The 21,921-nt window shown below is 42.7% G+C and overlaps 1 protein-coding gene across 9 annotated transcripts in view; it reads right to left on the bottom strand.

The window, feature by feature from the left end:
- Positions 1–21,921, bottom strand: part of LOC118103520 (diacylglycerol kinase zeta) — a 78,000-nt gene that overhangs the window by 21,113 nt on the left and 34,966 nt on the right. For 8 of the 9 annotated variants that reach the window (XR_004694893.2, XM_035150565.2, XM_035150564.2 and 5 more), the window contains 16 exons: positions 21,653–21,751; positions 20,505–20,587; positions 20,014–20,074; positions 19,794–19,907; positions 19,518–19,655; positions 18,850–18,928; positions 18,695–18,750; positions 18,244–18,306; positions 18,081–18,154; positions 17,258–17,369; positions 16,668–16,754; positions 16,466–16,578; positions 16,276–16,376; positions 12,557–12,636; positions 12,239–12,283; positions 2,792–2,858 (listed from right to left, as the gene is read on the bottom strand). Coding sequence is in view for 8 of the 9 variants with exons in the window: in XM_035150565.2 (XP_035006456.1) it covers positions 2,792–2,858; positions 12,239–12,283; positions 12,557–12,636; positions 16,276–16,376; positions 16,466–16,578; positions 16,668–16,754; positions 17,258–17,369; positions 18,081–18,154; positions 18,244–18,306; positions 18,695–18,750; positions 18,850–18,928; positions 19,518–19,655; positions 19,794–19,907; positions 20,014–20,074; positions 20,505–20,587; positions 21,653–21,751 (1,372 nt within the window). In the remaining variant the exon portion in view is untranslated. The remainder of the gene's footprint in view (positions 1–2,791; positions 2,859–12,238; positions 12,284–12,556; positions 12,637–16,275; positions 16,377–16,465; positions 16,579–16,667; positions 16,755–17,257; positions 17,370–18,080; positions 18,155–18,243; positions 18,307–18,694; positions 18,751–18,849; positions 18,929–19,517; positions 19,656–19,793; positions 19,908–20,013; positions 20,075–20,504; positions 20,588–21,652; positions 21,752–21,921) is intronic. The other variant, XM_035150560.2, reaches the window with a different exon arrangement.

Raw genomic sequence — 21,921 nt, 5'->3', positions numbered from 1 at the left:
ACGTGTCACGGATCGTCAGCGGCTGCTACAGACGGTGAGATAACGTCACGCTCCTTTATATGCACCCATTCAAACAAAATACACATTTTTCCAGTGTGATTACTCTGAAATGTTATGCTAGTCTGTGCTTTAAAATGAAGATCAGGCCTGGTGCTGTCATCAGTGTTACAGCTCATATACGGGGCCTTTACTAACAAAACAATGTTACAGTCACTGATCTCATACTTCGCATCTTTTACGTTGGCATGCTTGTTAAGCAATACATCCACTAGAGGGCAGCGCAGAGCCAAGAGTTCCTTAAAATAAACATGGCGATGGTGGATGTGGTTGTGAAAACGCATCCCTTTGCCAGGGTGAAGTAGCATCATATGGACGCATGTAGTATCTTACCAACCCTTAAAGGTTCATTGTGTAGAATGTGGTGAAGTTGCATGTTGCAGCTGGTGTTATTGCTCTGTCTCGTCTGTTTTGTCCGTATCCAAGAAGATGTGCACAATTACGGTAGAAATGAAGAGTATGGGTAGAAGACTCTGTTCTTTCTCAAAAAGGGATATCTAATGTAGAGCATAAATGAGCCTTTAAAGGACCAAGACAGGTCAGAGGCGAAAAACAGGAAATGAACATATCTTACTGCTGGTCCAACTGTGTGGCTGATGTATGAGGTCACATGGTTAGAAGAGGTCGTAAAGAGGTCACTTTAAAAGAATGTATGTGAATGTAAAGCACTAATATTGGTTGGAATGTCCCTGTGTAAACTTTTAACACTTCTCTCTTCTCGCAAACTCGGAGCGATTGTGTCTTTTTTAGTCTCAACTTCTCGGCGGAAATTCCACCAGGACTCTGCGCTAGAGGAGTGTGTGTGTGTGTGTGTGTGTTTAAAACCCAGTTTTTTTCTGTGTGATATTTTTGGTAAGCTGATATTAATATTCATGACTGTCACCAATAAACAGGAGCTGATGAAACTGTGCTTTTGTTATTTTTGAGGGGAGAACCACAAACAACTAGAAATGTGATTCAATGTCACTAACGACACCTGAACCACCTTCGCAGTCGTGGCCATCGCTGCTACTGGTCCTAATAACCCTGCTTCAATCCGAGGTTCTGCTTCACAGAGGTTTTAAACCATTAAATCAAAACTACAATGGATCCTTTGAGTATTACTCAGACTATATTTCAGTTTTTTGTTTGTGCCAGCCAGAGACTGTGTGTATCTGTTTCTGCCGGTCTGATCTAGTGGTAACAAGACTGAGAAGGTGGGGCCGCAGAAAAATAATGATCTGTGTGGGTTGTCACTCTGCCCCCTTCCTTCTCTCAGCTACTGATATAATGAACCTCATCATCGTCTGTAATGTGAACTATGGCTGAAGAAAGCCTACATGAATGCATTTTAATAACGAAAACATTTGCATGTCTTCTACTGACTTCTGCAACTTCTCAATTTATATTATCATTCTTCTTTAGCGGGTGTAGAGGTTAAGTCAGCCCCCCCCCCCCTCAACCACTGCCTGCATGATGCATTACAATGTGTCTACAAGTCAGTCTCTGTCCAGGTCAGTGAACTGCTGCCATTGACACGTCAGATGTGTAGTTGTGCTTATTTTTAACTCCATTTGGAGGAGTGCCTGCACAGTTGGTGCCCTGGCAGCACAGTGGCCACACAGGCCGACGTTGAAACAATTGCAGAAGAAATATCGAGATGTCATATGAAGCGCAGAAAAAGTTATAATTTAATGAGAAAATAAGTAAATATTAAGAGAATTGAGAAAAAAAATCAGTGGAAAACTTGTGCTCACCAGAGTTTCATTCCTACTGGATCTAAATCTACAAAATCCCTTAGAATAGAACATTTCCTCCAGAACAAAAGAGGCGATTTCCTCCAAGTCTGTTTGGCTCTTTCTTCAGAATAGACACAGTTTTTCTTATAATAATAAGACTTTTTTGTGCCAAGTTTTTCTCTTTAAATGGCCCCAATACTGCCTCATAGAAAGTTACAGTCTATCTGAGTCACCCAAGGTTACAAAGTCCAAAACTGGTCTCATGAAAGTTTCCAAAATCTGGTAGAATCCAAAGTGAGTACGACCCAGTGTTAGTGTGGTGTTCCTAATAAAGTGAGTGTTCACTATACCTGCTTTCTGACCTCAAAAAAGACACAACAAATACAAAGAGGTAAATAAGTGAAAGCAAATCAAATTGCTGAAATTATCTTTTCTGTTCTGATAGTTCACAGATAAGAGTCGCACTGAAATTAAGAAAATATCTTTTGTTATTATCTCTTATTATTATTTATTTGAAAGAGATCATTTTGATGTAATAAGCTGTGATCGGTGATTTTAGCAGTCGCCCAGGCAGGAAGCCCTAACTACCAACACAGGACCACGAGCAGACAGTGATCGTGTGGTGACGGATCAATGCTCCATCAGGATTTAGGACAAATTGTGTCCTCCGTCATTTCAGAGTGATGCAGTCGTTGCCACGGAGACTTCATTCTCTGTGACATGGGATGGATAATGGATTTGCTGTGCTTTCAAATAATTGTTTTCAACATTTTTCCTCATATTAACATTGGTTTACATGTGAGTATATTCAGTACTCAGGCGCCATTCTTGCCTGAAATCAATGCACACGGTTCCTGCATGTAACCCTACAGTGATTCATTAGTAACTTCCAGCTCACTTTTCATTTAAAAAGCTCTTTAACATTGTACAAGAGCTACTGAGGCGAGGGAGTCTCAGTAATGAACAAAAATCCAATCAAGGGGAAAAGTGCTTTATTAAAAATGGGATTTACTTACAGTCAAGGAAACACCACTTTGGAGATAACCTCTGCGAGGAGAGGATCTTTGGTTTGCCGGCCTCCTCCTGAGTGACAGAGAGACAGAACAGTGAGATGCAGGACGGCGGATCAAGCGGTGAATACAAACGACCGGACCAACGAGGCCACTGCCCAGGGGCCTCTGATCGTTGGGCTCGCATGCTAACTGCTAATGCTGGTGGTTTTGATCAGCTGCGCCTCCTGTCCACACATCCTACAAGACACACAGGACCCCAACCTGCGTTTTCTTTCTGTGCAACAAATCTGTCAAAATTCAGAATGCCAGGTGTATTTCAATTTCATCATGCAACAGATTATTTGAGCGCAAGCGTGTAGCTTAAAGATCTAAGCACAAGCGGGGGTTGTTTGAGGGATATTTGAGTGTGAGCGAAGGGTTTGATGTGCAAGCATTACAAAGTCTAAACATACAAAATAAATAAGTCATGCTCTCAAGCCGAAACACCAGGCGCTCGAATAAAAATAAGGAGAAGAACCTTTGCACATCACGTCATCATGTGATTTTATGAAATCTAAAAACAAATTATCTCATCAAGAGGTACTATCCGTGAATATCTTTCCCAAAGGGTGACGTGCTTTCTAAAGCTCTCAATAAACTTTGCCTTAAACATTTCTTATAACTGTTTGGAATCTTGATGCAGTGTTTTTCGTCCTCGTCTCTCTGTCTCTCTGTCTCTCTGTTCGCTCTTGGAGTTTCAGAGTGCACGCTCTGCTGCGTCCCTGAGTTGAATCAGGTCACTGCCTTGATTGTCTTGTATGTGAGCAACTTGCTGTCCTTGCTGGGATCAAGGCCTCCAGCAGAAGCGTGTCAGTAACATTATACTACTCCTCTTCTCCATTCATGTTTTACTCTACATTTACCCACACGATATCCCTTTTAATATCTCCTGTAGCTCCACACACACACACACACACACACACACACACACACACACACACACACACACACACACACACACACACACACACACACACACACACACACACACACACACACACACACACACACACACACACACACACACACACTTGCATAACACAGTTGCCAAATACCATTAAGTTACAGTGTGTGTGTTTCCCCAAAGTAAATACAGGTGAAAACTGCTTAAAGTTATTACGGACATAGTGATTAACAGTTTATATGGATTAAAAAGCTTGGGACAGAATCGTTCCTAAAATAATGACTTAACTAAATTAAGTTTCAATCAGCTTTGACAGTTTACTTCAAGTTTTGGTATTTTAGTATCATCCAGACTTTTAAAATTTGTTTCATCCTGTCTCCAATTAGTGCAGAATGCTGTAGGAACACTTTTAACAAGATCAGAAAACAGACAGCCTCCTGCTCGGCTGCCTGTTATGTGTAGATGCCTGTTATGTGTAGACGCCTGTTTAAAACCCTGCTCTTTGTTTGCAGAACACTAAATGTTCTCCGCCTGTGAAGTCCTGCCCCCGCAGCACACTGCAAGACTCCTCAGATCCTTGGACCAAAGACTCTCGTCCGTCCACAGGTCAGGGGACTAAATGATGTGGTGCTGGATCTTTCTCATCATGATGCCAGAGAAAGTTATAAAATCCTCCTCCATCATTTTCGTCTTCTCACTCGACTGATGATTTCAACTTAAAAACACACTTTCGCTTTTACATTTCTCCTCCAATCTTTTCACCTGCATTGTTAAAGTTAGTTACAGCAGTTCAGTAAATCATTCAAACTAATAAACTTATATAAACCACACACATGAACAGTTATAAAGCAAATTCAGTTATATTTATAGATAAACCAGGTAGAATGAATAACAGTTTTCTAACTCTGAAGTGGCCCTGAAGCATTACCACAGGCCGAACAAAACAGGCACTGCACTGGTCCTATCAAATTGTGATAATCGAAGGGGTTATGTAAGTCTATCATACAACGGTGGCGGGGATATGTTGTCAAGATGCTGTCGTCATAGAAACGAAACCCACTCGCTCCCCAGCGTCCTGATAATGTTTTGGTTTTTTTGCCTGAGAAAATGCACACTGGCTTCTCCACAGTAACAGAGATAACATCCTGCAAGAGGGAGATTCAGCATAAAACTCGGCAAATGTAAAAAAAAAAAGCATCAACACAACACAAAACCAGGTATTTCAGTTCAGCACAGCAAGAAATATCTGAATGTAAAAAGTCCCACTTCAACAGACGTGACGAGACGGAAAGAAGCCAAAGAAAGTGAAGTTATTTTCCTTTCAAAGAGCAAAGCTTTCGTGCAGACTGTGACAGAAAGTCTGGCTGAAGTAAACACCTCGACTCTCGCTCTATGCGTTTGTCTGTATTTATCTAAATCTGCTGTCGGGTTCAGCGGCAGTCTCGAGCCGAGTAAAACGCCGGAGGCTTTTACAGCAAACCTACAAACACTGAATCAAACGCTGAACTTGTCTGGCTGACTCTTTTCTTCTACACCTCCTTTCTTCCTCTGTCTCTTCTCCATTCACTCCCGCTCGTCTCCTCGCACATGAAGCTGCCGAGTTCCTCCTCTGCTGTGGTCAGCGTTGGTTCTCCCAGATTCGCTCTGAGCGCGGAGTCGGACGTGCTTTTTATCAAAGGGGCCATCGAGCCCTGCAGTGCAGCTGACCTGTCAGTCAGGTGTCAGCTGTGAGACGTATCCCTCTTCAACTCCGCTTTCTACTTACAATGCCAGACAAATCCTCGCTGCATCCACAAGTTCACGCCATTTTCAAAAGGCCTGTTGTAAAGAAGTGCAGCTAAAGATTGAAGTGGTGGTTTGAAATAACTCTGAATATTAATAATTACAATTTTCTTGATAACGTTACTGCTTTAGGAGGAAATAGCACCACTTAGGTAGAGAAGCTGAGTATAAAATAAAACGTACTGTTTGAATAAATAGGATTAGTCAGTGTAAATAAGAGCCAATGCCAAGTATTTGTAAAAGCTTTCACAAAAATAAGAGCTTGAAGAATGGATTTATAAGAGTGTAGACTTTAGTATGTCTCGGTTCAATGGATAGGGAGTTAAATAATGGGGGGGACAAAGGCAAAGATAGGTGACCCCTTGTTACGAGAGGGACACCTGGATGTAACCAGCAGGGCTCCATCCGCTGATCCCATTGGCCGAGAGGGAACATACCCTAATCAATTTCTCAATTTATTTTAGAGTAAAATAGAAACTAAATCATTGTATACATTGGGGCGTGGATACCGTGTGATTGACAGCCTGTACCGTCCAATTGGTGCATGTCGCAGGTGTTGGTGTCCTCAAGCTCTCAGTCAAGCTCCACCCCCCACTCCTCCCCATATGGTTACTTCTGGTTTGAAAATAATCAACGAAATGCCAAACCCCAGGCTACAAAACAGCAGTTCACACACCAATGAATTACCACTTGCTGTTTTGTTTGAATGTAGCCCACTGAATACCCTGCAATCAACACATACACTCACCATCAGAAATAAGCTTTTCCTCTCAGTCACCAGCGAGCAGGCGAACAAATGTTACATAACTTTGGTTGCTATGCAACACAAAGTCTGACAACAACTCATGAGCTGTCTTCTCAGTACCTGTGATCTAACACATACCGTGTTTAAAAGTAGTATATTTGTGTTATAAATAACATTGATAGAATAAAGTGTGGCTCCTGAAGAGCAAGATGAAAAGCTATCTGGGAGATGAAGGCTGTGGGAACATGACATCCACATAAAGAGAAGAGACACAGAGTTTCCTCTCATCGACGGCATCTGCCTAAACACAGCATGTTGAAGAGCTGCTTTCACCTTCACTGCAGTTACATGTACTTCTGTAACGGGATTATCTCGGCTTCTCAGCATTGTGCCGAGGTTTGGGTCGTTGTGTAAACACAGTAAACAGCGTTCTGCTGGATTAGACGCAATTACTCTTCACTGGGCTTGTTAATGTGGACGGAACATATCACTGATGAGAAAAACATAACAATAACACTGACGTTTCACAGACTAATTTACTGAGTTGTCTGGCGGAGGGTTTCACCTCTGACCTTTGCTGACACAGCCTGGAGTTCACACCTACATTATACAACAGGAAGTTTAATTAAATTCAGATTCAATACAAGCTTGTTGACTGTAGTGAAAACAGTTCCTGCCAGTTTTAACAAATTCAATATGAAGGACCACAATGAATGAAATTTAAGATCTATGTCAAGTACAACTGAGGAAATATCAGAGTCACAGAATTACTTAAGCCTCCGCGCAATTGAAGATAAGGTGAAGTAGGCAAGTAGAGAATAACTCTGAATATGCCACGTTATCTCTCAAACTACAGGCAGAGACACATTGGTCTTGTTTGTAGTTTTATTATAGATAACATTTAACATTTTTATGTAGAAAAGTTCCATACTATTCCTTAAAGTCACTTTCTGTAAAGCAGAGCATTTAAAAAGGACTTCAGGGGGTTATGCTTTGCGAACACCTCTCAGGTTGCTATAGAGCAGCAGGCTGTAAAAGCACAGCAGCCCCATCCCCACACCACACGTCAGGGTGACAGAGCATAAGAGTACAGAGGCTCCGTGTCCACTGAGAGGTCAGAACCAAAGGGAACAGACAGTGGAAAAAAAACAACGAGAATCTTAGAGAATGACTCACGGGAGCGGTGAGCAGCTTCTCTTCCCTCTCCTCCACCACTAGATGCTGTTTATTTCAAAGAATCTTAACAAGGTCATCGCAGATTGTTACTGGCCAGTTTATAACAAGATACTGCTAAACATGTTTTTAAAACATATTAAAAAGCACAATACTCTTTGTATTCATATTCTCCTACTAAGCCAGGGAGTGCATGATCTTTCAAGAAAAGGGTTTTCTGTAGTGTCTCTCGGGTCCCAGGAGAGAGAGAGAAGAGTGGGAGTGAAAATGTACTGGATGACCTCGGGGTGGCTTCTCATCCACACTGCCTACACTGCAGCCCCACTTGCTTCAATCTTTGGTAAATGTTTTTTAGAAGTTATTGTGCAAATTATTATGAATTCATCTTTGCTGTCAGGGCCCTAAGCCTGTGGAATAGTTCACCTGAGGGTCTTGAAACTTAACTGTCTGTTTTTAAATAATCTCTCAAAACTCCTGATTGGCTATTACGACTTCTTTTTAGCTATTACTATTATGCTTATGTGTCTTTATTATTATTAGTAGCAGTAGTAGTAATAGTAGGCAACTCTGTATAATGTGTGTTCATTCAAAATATCAGATATGCACATATGCTGTATATACCCAATTAAAATTATTTGGGAGAAAATCTGTCTATGGTATTTCGTACAGCATCTGTAGCTTGTTGTGTACATTTCACCGTGATTAATGCAACGTCGGGAAAAATGTTTGGGTGAAACAAACCTGGTGCATAACCAAATGTTCTGTGACCTGCTGTGCGTTTGAATTCGGTGGCTTAAAGCTTTGATAACATGACACCGAAAGCATTATTTTTGGTAGCGGTGCAACGACCAGCGTGCACCGCGCTCTAATCGTTTGGTATTTTCCTGAGCTTGAAATTGGCTTTGCCTACATGGGCGCATTTGTAATACGAGCGCAGGGTGCAGGGGTGTAAATAGGTGCAAACAGGTGGGAGGTTCATTCAAATGAAGCCGCACAAAGCTGATTTCATTTGACAGAAACGACACTGTGCTGAGTTGTCTGAATTATGTCCGTTGATATGAAATAATATCGTTATGGCTACAGCTCCTCTTACAGATCATACCGCCTGTGATGAACATGAGGGAAATTGGGAAAGTTCATGTAATAAATGGAGCTCGTACTTTGAACGCAGCACAGGGACTAATTAATCCTTAAAATCTATAGCCTGTGAAATAAAATGAATATGAAATACCCTCTCTTTTGTGCAGAGGACATTGACATCCTGTATATTATTTTATTAAGTGTGGTACATGGTGAATTAAAAGAGCAAAAGAACAACCTGGTGCTGCAAGACTTCATTTTGTAGTCAAGATTCAACATCAAAAGAAACTTCTTCTTTGAGTTTGATTTCTCTCATTTATTAATAGGTTTTCTTTGTCTGTTCGTGTCTCTCTGCTGCCAAACAGTGAGTTTCCCTGAACACAACAATGAAAAGGCGTCAAACTTCTGACGATACTGGGACCTTAAGAAAGACAAGCGGATTAACCTCGTAATTAAACCCAGGAAAAAATAAAAAACCTGACTGACCTTTCTCTGCACTTCCTACATCTTTCTTCTCTCCCTCTTCAGACCCAACAGGATAAACCGCCTCCACATTATCGGACAAACTCACACTTTCTAAAAAAACAGGTCACAACAAACGCGGCCACACAAACACACTCGCACATCAAAGAATATAGATTCCATGAGCACACTATACAATCAATACACTAAGCAAAGGTCTCGCATGCAGATGCTCAAACACAACGGTCCATGCATCGTGCGGTAACACCGAGACACACGAGGGAAACTAACCTCTGAGAGTTTAAGTAATATGGTGTCACCTGAAAGAGTGTGTGTTGGTTCCCTCTTTTCAGTTTGACTGAAGTGGAATGTGAGTCAGAGTCACGTCACTTGAAAGATATGTACTCGAAAAAGGTTTGCAAGTGACAGTGGAGCGTGATGAAAAGGGGGATAATCAAAAGCAGAGGAAAGATGGTTTCTCCATGTGTAAAAGTGTTTGAATGGCTTTTGGAATTGGTCTTTTCAAGTTCAAATCTTTGATGCAGATGTCTGAGCGTGTCATTAGTTCATTACCGTGCTCCTGACAAGATCACGAAGCTGAGAAAGTCAAGTATTGCTGTATATCTTGAGGTACCATTTGGAGGATCCTTTAGAACTCAGATCCTAAATAGAGTGGAAAGGCCCCTGGGGTGTTGAACAGGCCCCTGTCAGAGCCACCGTGGTTTGACCAGGCTTGGGTTTAGTCAGATAAAGTTTTGGGACAGAAACCGTCTCTGGGACGCGAACCAAGACCCTGGGCAAGGTCCTCAAGTCAGATCTGACCGAACTGGGAAGATCAGGGCGTCCATGAACATTCAAGGCCTGGATCTGTCAACATGGAGACCGAACACAGACTCTATGATCCCTGCTGATCTTCAGGCTTCAAAAGGAAGATCAATCACTTTTTCAAAAGGTGGCTCATACCCCCCCCCCTGAAAATAAAAAAGCCTAGCCAGCATCACCGGGGTAAAAGAACGAGCTCTGGCTACCCTTTAGCAGATTGACTGAGGAGTTCTCGGTTGCCTGCGAAAGGGAGGTGCTTTATAGAGGCTCTTCAGAGGTAACAGTCTTCAGTGATCGCTTCGAGGGCAGAGCAGGAAGTTAAGCTGGACTTGCTTGACCAAGTCTTGGCTGCATTGCTGCATGCTGGCTGTATCAGTGGCATCTGTGCAGAGAAGTCAGCAGATTTCTTTTATAATCAGGCCTGAGCCCCAAACCTGAGGTTGTATTGTCTGTGTTAGTCTGACACATGTAGATCCATATATTTTGTCTCGAGTTCAGTGAGAGCACTGTCTGGACTGGGTTTGGCTGAATATAGCCACGTCAGGACATCTGTAACATCTCTCCTTTCATTTATCTGCTCAAGTAATGGCCTTTTCAGCCATGGGTCTCCATTAAGGAGATGTTACATAATGACTGCTCCAACATGAAAGGACCGTAATGGATAGAGCTGCAATGCTCATGTGATATTTAGGGTCTGACACAAGACAAAGGTCTTTAAAGGTCCAATTTCTTTCTCCTCGCCACAAAATAGACCCCATTCGATTTTGGCGCAGGTCTGGTGCATATCCACACAGATCCAGGATTGTTCCTTTTTAACATTTTGATGTTTTCACCGACTTCCCAGGGAATAAAAGTATGGATCTTGATTTCAGGGCATATTAAAGTAAGAGGCACGAGTCGAGTGTCACGTTGGTTAGTTACCAGCATCTCTGGAGGTCTCAGTAATGTCACTGTGTTACCAGATCTCGAGGAACTGAGAGGAATGGTGGTTCAAACTAGAGAAACCAGACCCAAGTTGTCGAGTTATTCTTGAGGTGGTAGCAGACTGACTGTGCAGCTACACGAGCAGTAACAAGCCCATTTTAATGAGCGTTCTAGCACCATACAAAGTTAGGATATCTACATTTTCCTCGGATGTGAAATGACTAAGAGGGTGTTTTATTATTTTTTTTACCTGATGCCTAAAACATGTTTTTTGTGTATTTGTGTGTGTATATTGTGTGTAATACAGTAGCTGCTCTGTTGGTGTGTGGGTGTTTTTTTTTTTTGTGTGTGTACGCGTGGGTGTGTGCTTGAGGAATATAAAGCAGGATTTCATGCTGGTGGGACATTTAGAGCCTTCAATAACAGACGTCTTCAGCTGCCAGTCTCAAAGCTCCGGTGTCAGGTGTCACCTTTCTACCAGAATCCACAACTGGATTCAGAGACAGGAGGCTTCATTCAGGAGTTTATCTTTTTTTTTTTCGGGAAAGGAACAGCAGCAACAAAAGTGAAGCAATCTGAATGTTTCCCTCCACAGATTGAATAATATTGCCTGCACGTGTTTTGCAGAAAAACAGTGTATAATCTTTGGGGATACTTTGCCCACAATATTTCATGTTATTATATAATGTCTTGTTTGGTAACTACAAAAAAAACAATATACTGACACTACAGTAACTTTCTTAAGGGCCTTTATGATAGAAAGCGGTTTTCAGTTTCATCTCCTCCAGTGAATATCCCTGCAGAGCATTTTGAATGGTCAATAAGACTAGAACAGTATATAAATACAGTCAATTGACCATTTAGATAATGAGAGTCAGGTCTGCAGCCACTGATAAACACCAATCGGCTGCTTTGACCCTATTGAGTCGTTTCGTCTGCGATTGGTCCGATCGGCGGCTCGACAATATGCTGGAAGTCAATTTTACAACCAACTGAATATGTTTTCAATATCCAGTGTTGTGTATTAAACCCGACTGCTCTCCGTTTTCAAAATCATTAAAAGACGCCCACACCAATATTGATAGACATGTTGTGTTAGTGCCAACACACCGATGTAGAAGGTATTGTGCGTATTCCTCACAACTGAATAAACTGAATATAAGTTAAACTAGTTTTAACTGTACACTGTTGCATGTACATACACATTTAATATACTATTTCTTTTATCCTGTAAAGCACGTTGTGTTTGTACGAAAAGTGCAATAGAAATAAAGTCTGACTGATGAATTGATTTGCTCCCTTGATTTGAAACCTTTCAACTCTGCCATCCAAAAAGTCTGTTCTGTGTGTGACTTTATTTTCTGCTCCTTGTTTGTGATCGTTGATGCCACAGAAATCAGTGACTGACTGTTGTGATCATTGTTGTAATCGGAAGTGGGAGTGGTAGCTGTTAGTTTCCCGTGTGCCTCTGAGCCAAACAAAAACCACACTGCGAACTCGCGAACGTACAACCACCAACCTGCTGTCCCAAGCACCTAAAGGGAGGATGGACAGAGCAGAAGTCCTAGAGAAGAAGACAGAAGCGTAGGAGGGTGGAAAGTAGAGTAAGCCAGATATTAAGAAGGTTAGGATACACACACACACACACACACACACACACACACACACACACACACACACACCCAGCTTAATTGGCTTGGCTTCCAATTAATAAAACAAAGTTTTTCATGCTTCCTCTCTTCTCGGTGTCACTGCCTTTTTTCTTTTCTTTCAGTGACACGGAACCGTGACCTTTTCATCTCATCCCCTCCCCAGCTCCCTCCCCTCTCCGTCTTACCTCCTGCAGGCGCTGGATGTGTTCTCGGCAGGTTTCTAAGTCACTGTCACCAGGAACCACGATCAGGCCCAGAGGAATGGCTGGAGAATACAGAAGGAACAAGACAATTATCCAGCAGCACTTTGACTTCACACGGTCCGGCCCTCAGGAGCCCGGAGAGCGCCGGCGACTTTTCGCTCTGCTCTGACGGAGACACGGGACTCCAGATGTAATTAAATAAATGATGGTTGGGGCTGCCAGCAGCACTGAGGGTGCCGAGGACCCCCAAAAAGTACAAAAAAATTACCAACAGCGACACGTCAACTGATATTCAATCTTGCTGCTTCGAGTGTTGCGGGACACAGAAACACAGCAGTGTTACTTTGAGGGAAAAGCGAGTGATGGTTGAATATTTTCTATTTGTGAAAGAAAGACAGAAATTGCTGATGAGGTCAGAACCAGAGCTACTCAAAGCCCAGCGGCAAATTACAAGTCAAGGGGGATTTAACGTTCTTTAAATTCGGGTGATGATGCAGCTATGGAGCTTATTGTAGGCAACAGTGTTGATCCTGTCCACGTCCTCATGTCACTGCTGCTACAGAGACTCCACTGGGAGACTGCTGCTGCAGGTTGTTTTCTCTTTTCAATGCCGTCGAACCGTTCACAAGGATCGGCTGCTTTTCAACCAGCACGCGTCTAACAAAGACGTCTCAGCTGCAATGCCACCATCACTGCTCGGCATCACAGCCGATAAAGGAACGTATACAAGCGTCTTCCCATTCAGGGATGAGACAGAGCTGTAAAACTCCAGCTCTGGATGAGCCAAGTTGATGTTGGCGCGGCTGTCTTTTATTTTACCAAATGAGCCTGACTAAGCCGGCTCGTCATCAATGAGCCAACGTAGGTCGCCGGAACAATGGAGACAGTGCCTTCCCCGAGGATGCGCGGGCCGGCCGTCCGCCCGACGCACCGCTGCTGGCTGAACATCACACGGCTCATTGTGCTGGAAGAGCTGTCAAATCGAGCGAGGAGATCCTGAACCCACACACAGACGCATACACACACACACGCCTCTCATTGATACTAAACACCTTTGTGAGGAAAACAAAGGCTCCACTGGGAGTGAACAGAAAACCAGTCCGATTTGAGAGCTTTTAGTGTCACTTGTGTTTTTTGTTAATTCACGTATCTCAAACTGTTCCTCAGAGATGGCAGAACAGCGTTTCCTCATTTAAACAAGGAAAAATATGAATAATAAGTTCAGATATTCCCAGAATGTGCAATAAAACACTGTACGTACAGTTTACCAGGAACACATGTAAGTCAGTCGAGTACAACCTGTAATTAATCCTCCTTCATTCAGGTTGTAATGGACAGTCTGTCCTCATTTATGTCATGGAACCGAATGCAACACACACTCGTGATCACATAGTCAAATCAAATGCAAACTCAACATTATAATCTCCATGACGCAGGATTTATTCAGACAGTAAGCCGATGATATATGGACTAAACCAAACCTGCACATTTTTAGGATGATAAAAACTGAATATGATACAGATCAGGGTGTTTTCCCTTTGACTGTGGAAACTCAACGATACGTTAACTTGGAGGATTCATTCAACTTGTAGAAAGCCAGTTTCATTTTGTCCCTTGTGTTTAATAAAATACATTTAGATTTGTAAAGCCCATATTCACAAAGTACAGTTTGTCTCATAGGGCTTAACTATCTGTAGAAGGTGGTGCATCCTCTGTCATTAACACTCAACTCGGGTGAGGAAAGGGGGGAAACAAAAGAAAAAGGTTTATATAGAGTCAATTTATAAATATGTAATAGTTCTGTATCTCTGTGTGTGTGTGTGTGTGTGCGTGTGTGTGTGTGAGAGAGTGTGTGTGTGTGTGTGTGACTCCTCTCTTTTTCCCGACAAGTTTTATAAATGTTCCACTGTACGTATATTAGGTTTTTCATTTTCATGTTAATTGGCATGAATGGGTTATATAAGGATATATATATATATATATATATATATATACACACAAATATATATATTACTTTATTACTTTGACAGTCAAATTATAACCTGCTGCAGCATTTAGAATTAATATGTCAATTTTATCACTTGCCTTCTCTTTAGACATCTGACATCTGCCTCATTTATCATTTCAAATCTTTAAGTGACTGAAGATCAGGAAGCTGTGTTTGTCCTGGTCGGTTGTTAACTCGTAAACTAAACCTCTTACATGATAAGAAAACTGTGCTCGTGACAGGTTTAATCCGAATCTCTGCTAATAAAGAGTTTGTATAATCGCTTCATGTTCGGGGACGGAGAGCACGGTGAGAGAATCGGCTTTGAGAGACGACAGAACAGCGGTGCCTCGGGCTGAGAGACGTATTTTTACCATCTCCCCGAATGCTGCACATCCACCAGTTGAGAAGCAGTGATTGATTTGCATAATGGGGGAGCAGACTCAGACTTCAAAGAGTTAGAACAAAGGATGAGCCTCAAAAAAAAGATAAGAATCGTTTCGAACTGATAGGAAGAAAAAAAAAACATTTTGGAAATAAAAACATGTGATTATGAATTATTGATGTAAATTAGGGAGAGATATGTATCCATATATATTTATTTCCGACACAGATAACGTGGGCTTAAGTCCCAGGATAGATGATGTGAAATAGAGAAACAAGAAGAATAATGTCTACTTTACCAGTATTATAAAACATGCTGTGTCCAGGATTGTAAAAGGAAATAGTGCCACCTTGTGTCAACACTATGTACTCATCCTGACTGTGTGTATACATGCTGTGTGTGTGTGTGTGTGTGTGTGTGTGTGTGTGTGTGTGTGTGTGTGTGTGTGTGTGTGCGCGTGTGTGCTGCTGCTGCAAGACCAGCTGAGTGTAACTGTTCTTAATGAGAGAGACAGGGAGCTTTCTTCTGCTATATTCCTCAAACATGTGCATGTGTGTGTATGACTGTGTACGTGTGTGTGTTTGTGTGCATGTGCGCGAGTGAAGAGGATGGAGGGACAGCTGACAATGATCTCCTTGACCTTCACATCACTGCTCCACCCTCCAATCATTCCCCACTTGAAGCTGAAGACGCCGCCGTCACTCAGGCGGCTCCGCGTCACAAAGCTTTTCCACAAGCTGACGAGCAACAAGCAGCCGAGTGTGAAGCGCGCGGTGACGCATTCGTCTTTTCACGTATCTAAAATCGGACGACTGGGAATGATCAGCACCACTCAGCCTCTTGATCTTTTGATCGGCGGCGGGTCAGATCGTCAGCTCGACAATACGCTGGAAGGCGACATCACGGCTGATCAGAATATTTACTTCAACAGGCATTATTGTCTGTTAAAGCCGACTCAATAAATGTTTCTCGTTGAGATTTAAAGTACTGTTCAGGTCCTAATAACTTCTGATGAGTGTAAAATTTTGCGCAGGCCTGCAAGGTACTCCTGCACGGTAAAAGGCAACTTGGCTTTAATTAGCTTTTGCCCAAATCCTGTGGCAGCTGCGGTAATAAAATATGACCAGAGCTGAAACCCTGCACGTCACAACTGAGTAGATTAAATTAACTTCCTGTGAACATGCTATAACCTAAAATATGTAGTGTTTACAGTTGTGTTATTAACTGAACAGTAACAGCATGTGTCATTTTTCATGTTGTCTTGTGTGTAGCAGTAACATCATTGGCCGCACTATGTACATGGACGAGTGTGTGTGTGTGTGTCCTTACATGCTTGCCGTAGTTTGTCCTTGTCGTAGTGCAGAGCCTCATAGTCGGTCATACCGATCCTGCTGACTCTGATCCTCAGCCTCTCGGGGACCTGCTGCTGACTGACACGCAAACGGCAACACAACGCTTTTAACAACACATACATGTACACGCCATAACAACATAAAGCTAGTGTGTGTGTGTTTCTTACTCGTTGAGGTGTGGCAGTGAGGTCCGTCGTTTGGTTTTCAGGACCATGTTGGCCTGGTTCCTGAGGCTGATGTGGATGACAGAGGGAGCCAGTCTGCACGGTTCTCCGTCCACCTGAACATAACCAATATCAACCCATCAATCAATAGCATAATAATCATAATAAACAGTCATCATCATAGACGTGTATGCTCAATGTGTACCTGTACTGGGAGAGGCTTAATGGTGGTGAGGGTAACTTCTCTACACTGGTTCAACCTCTCGCCATGGCCGCCAACTTGGAGAGTAGCCTACACACACACACGCACACACACACGGATCCTTCAAATGAATGAGTATTTATCATATACTACACTAATTTATGAACTTGTGAAGCTTTAAATCTCTGGCTCCATCTGTCCGACTTTGTTATTGTGACATTAAAGAGCACAGCATCTGTTTTTCTAAAAGATAAATCCTGTGTTATTTAAAAAACTCAACTCGCTGCTGTTTTTTTCCAAAACTTCTCAGAAACTTTTCTGGCCATCTGGAGAGAAAATTATTCCTCCCACTGCACAAAAAATATGATTTTCCTCTTTTTTTTTACATGTTTTCCAAGTTGTTAAAGAAAATATTACAACTTCAGCCGCTGTAAGGGAGATTTTTGAGAATAAAGACGTAATATTAGGAGAAAATGTTACATGTCATCACAAAGTTGCATTACATTAAACAGTATATTTATACACCAGTTGTCCCACTACAGATTATGGGCCCTAGTTCCCACGGCTACCATGTCACGGCGAGAGCTCCGTACCAGTGAAGTCATAGTGAATCCGATGACCTCGATGTATCCGTCGTCGTGGCGTTGAGGTTCAAAGTCATGATGATCACCGGGATTTCCCCACGGTGTTGTGCCCGCACAGTACCTGAAGTTCACACACAGACAGACACACACATTCAGGTTAACTTCATCAGAGGAGCGACAGTCACCCTCATCATCGTCGTCGTCTGATTTGAGAGATTTCAGGAGAACTCTGCCCATCAGAACACGGACGTATGACGAGGCTCCTCCGGCCGATCACTGCTCCGACACCACACAGTCATTTACCAACGACAACAAAATAGATTTCACACACACACACACGAATGGTGGCTTCTTTCCTCAGTGTCATTACAGCTTGTGTAACATCAGGCTCTTCGCAACAAAACACAAGCGAAACAAGGGAATCAACTCATTAAAACACAGCAGCAGCAGCAGCAGAGAGGAAGCTACAGCTGAAGTAAAACACACTGAATGCTTTCGGGCTGACTGCTCTCCCTCCTTCCTGTGCTAAAAATAAACAACATGAACCACAATTTCATAATTTAAATGAATAGTATCCCCCTTTACAACTTGATGGAAAACAGCTGCTTTCTGTTGCAGCTGCTCCGAGTGACGGGAGAGAAAATATTTATACAGAGCCCTGTGGATTCCAGTGAACCGATTAGTCTGATGGTAAACAAAAAGCAAGGACGCACACAAGTGCAATAGATGTTGCGTATAACTGAGAGTATTTATAACATTGATGAGAAGTATAAAGTTAGTGTGTGAAGTATCAGTGACTGTGACAGTGTGACTTTTAACGGCACTGGCTGACCTGGGGATGTTGAGGAAGACCAGACACTGCAGCTTCAAGTCCTGAACCTTCGATGTTATATCAGTCCCATCACACTGGACACAGAGAGAGACAATCAGAGAGACAGACAGAGACAGACACAGAGCAGATTCGACAGCTACGTGCTTGATTGACAGCTACTCACCACCACTTTGATATGCTTCGACAGGTCTTTGGAGCTTCCCATCAGGAAATCTGAGAACGCTGTCTGTGGGAGAGACAGACAGGCAGACAGGTGAGCAGGCAGACAGACAGGCAGTCGAGCAGGGCGCACTCAGAGGACCGCATCATTAAATAAAGCCACAGTTGGATGCAGTTATCTTCCAGCGCCTCCGGCAAAGTCACAGACACAATGTGCTCCCAAACGGCAACTGTCACCGCTGCAGAGTTATCATGTAGTTGTGTATCTTTCAGCACATGCAGCAGCCTGACTGTACCACACACACACACAAACTGAGCAACAAAGATGTAATTAAGTCTGAATAATAATAATAATAATGTCTCCCAACTTTAACCACATGTTCCTTTAAAACTGAATACTAGCGGAAATATAGAGGATACCATATAAACAACATGGATATTTCACATGAACTCACCCCAGCATAGAACATCTTATTCCTAAATCGACTGTTAAACTTCTCTGGGTTGGCCTCTGAAACAATGACAGACAAGAGTAAATCACTTCATGTATACACTTTACAATCAATTCACACATCAGTAATAATGTGGACAGTGTTAGAGCACAGTGTACCTCTGGATTCATGGAACTCTAGAGTCACATGGGCATCGAATCCCAGACTGAAGTAATTGTTGAAAACATCTAGAGGAAGCTGAGAGAGGACACACACACACACACACACACACACACACACACACACACACACACACACACACACACACACACACACACACACACACACACACACACACACACACACACACACACACACACACACACACACACGGGTTAAAAATCGCATCTTGTCATAGTCTTTAGTGCTTGTCAACAAAATATTGTGGTTTGCTAGTGGCACTGACACGTTGACACTTCCAGGTTCATAACAAAAGTTTGTTTTCTCTCCCACAGGGGGCAGCTGTAAAAATACATTTTTCACATGAATGTGTGAGCAGAGCCAACAGGAAGCCAGAGGCGGCCTCGACCAGCTCGACTGCAGGAGGACAACAGTGCAAATGCTTTATGGGCCAAAAAATGAAGATATTTATTGGCATATTACTCAGTGAGCAACTTTTATAGGAAAGACTGGACACTGGCTTTATACACACACAATTCAGTTTGAGACAAAATCCTGAGAAACATGTGGGGAGTGTGTATGGAAAAGATAAAGATACAGATAAAGATACAGATACAGTCTGAGGAGTTTCTCAGAGTTTCAGACTCTGTGCTGTACGTGCACCGACCTTATCAGTTTGTTGTTCGTCCAGTTCAGCCGCTGCAATGAGGTTCGGTTCCACCTGCAGATTCCACCTGTCGAGCTGGACAACGGTGCCGTCCTCGACGTGGGACAGGATCTTAGACAGAGGTTCGTCTGTGTAGCCCTGGAAAAGACACGCACGGTTATTTATAAACATATGAAACAGGTGAAAGTGAGGTGTCGCATGGAATTGTGACTGGACTCTGTAATTCCTCATAGAGTTTAGTTGTGTGAGGGTTGTGTTTGTCAGTCTTGTACACACCCCTCCCCAGTTGAGGGTCCTAGCGAGGTCATTTCCTGTCCCGAGGGGCAGCACGGCGACAGGAGGCTGAGGGTTTAATGCCAGCTCGTCCAGACAAGACAGGATCCAGCCCACCTGTGTTGAAACACACACACACACAGATATTGTGCTTTTTGAATTCACAGTACATGTTACTATTAGCTCATATAATCAGACAACATGATATTGATTCATTACTCACAGTGCCATCTCCTCCACAGGCCATGATCCTCAGGTTGTTGACTTTACGATACAGCTCCAGGCTACAAGATAAGTAAATGGTCTGTAAATGGTCTTGATCACCCCTTAAAGCACTTTACAGTTCAGCTTTTTGCCATCCACACATTTACACACACGTTCACTCAGTGCATCTGTGGGCAGCACATTTTCTATGAGGCAATTTGGGGTTCAGTATCTTGCCCAAGGACACTTCAGCATGGGGAATGGGGGAAGACTGGGAATCGAACCGCCGATCACAAACAGTTACAAGGAGCTCTGCACTAGGCCATTTATTTTTATTTGATTAAGTTGGTTTGGTGGGAGAGAACAAGACAATTATGTCTTGTGTGTGTGTGTGTGTGTGTGTGTGTGTGTGTGTGTGTGTGTGTGTGTGTGTGTGTGTGTGTGTGTGTGTGTGTGTGTGTGTGTGTGTGAGAGAGTGTGTGAGAGAGTGTGTGAGTGTGTGAGACCTACCCTTCCTTTGGTCCTCCTTGGTTCAGGTCAAACACCTGTCTTGGGTTGAGATACCACATGAAGGACTGCATGATCTTAGTTCCCTGTGAGACAGAGAAACACACATGACATCAGACATGACACCTAACTAACTAACCAACCAACTAACCAACTAACTAACTAACTAACTAACTGACACGTTGTTGTGTAACTCTTCAGTCCAGTTTCAATTGAGGGAGTAGATTAATGTCTAAGGCCTAAATGTTGGGATTTCTACATCAGCTGGATCCTCAGATCCGTCTGTCATCCTGACAATAAGGTTGTTCTTCATACAGCTTGTGTTGCTACAGTTTTGACCTCTTGTCTTTCATGTCATAAACACATACACATGCTCTCACACTCGTTCATATTCTTCATATTCTTCTGACTCGACTTAGATATAAATCAAAAGTTGCCTCCAGCTCGTTCAGAATGCAGCATCGGCTTCATAGACGACTTATCAGCCCAATCCCGGCTTCGCTCCATAATTCACTCCCTGTCTGGTTTAGAATTGATTTTAAGATTTGACTCTTCGCCTCGGTCTGGCATCAGGACCCTTCGGCTTTGACACGACCTGCCTGAGGAGATGAGGCTTGCAGATTTTCTTTTAAATCACTTAAAACACATTTTTAGAGACTTGCCTTTCTGTGAGGTCATCTTTTTATTAAATCTTTTAATGTTTTACTGCTTTTATTCTTTTTCTTTGTGTTCATAAGCTTTTGATGCAATGTCATCTTCTTTTTCTTTGTAGTTGTAATTACTGCTTTTAACGTGATGCTGTCTTGTTATTGCTTATTTATACATTTTTATCAGTGTAAATGTCACATTGTGAACACTGTTTTTGAAGGTGCGGTATAAACAAAGTTATTATTATGATTATGAGGTGCATGTAAAAGTGTATGTGCAGCTTTTAACATGAGTCACATGATTTTGAGTCTAAACCTCTCTGATTTATTGGTTTAGTGCCTGATGACGTAACTGGCTGATTACAGATTTGCAGTCTGTTCTGGTGTCACCAGGACGTCACAGCTAACAAGTCGTCCAATTTGCTTCCAGACTGAACAACTGTGTGAATGGACGAGTGACGAGCACAAACACAGGAAGACCCAGCAGCTGACCAACATGAATACCTGGTTCCCTCCACTCTTGGGGTTGACAAACACCAGCAGAGGCTTCATCAGCGGTGAGGGGATGGGTCGGATGATAAACGGCCTCCACATGCGTCCTTCCTGTCAGAACAAAAACATGATCCGCTCAGAGACTCTGCGGCAGGACGTCGAACCTGCAACTGGTGTCCGAGCCAAACATGGAACCCAGGAAAGATAACAAACAGCTCTTCACCCTCATCTGCAGTTCTATGCATATTACGAGTGACATATACAGTTTCACAACAAGTCGT

The sequence above is a fragment of the Hippoglossus stenolepis genome, chromosome 24 (assembly GCF_022539355.2).
Source record: "Hippoglossus stenolepis isolate QCI-W04-F060 chromosome 24, HSTE1.2, whole genome shotgun sequence".
Taxonomy (NCBI): Eukaryota; Metazoa; Chordata; class Actinopteri; order Pleuronectiformes; family Pleuronectidae; genus Hippoglossus; species Hippoglossus stenolepis.
This window is presented reverse-complemented; position numbering and strand designations above follow the sequence as displayed.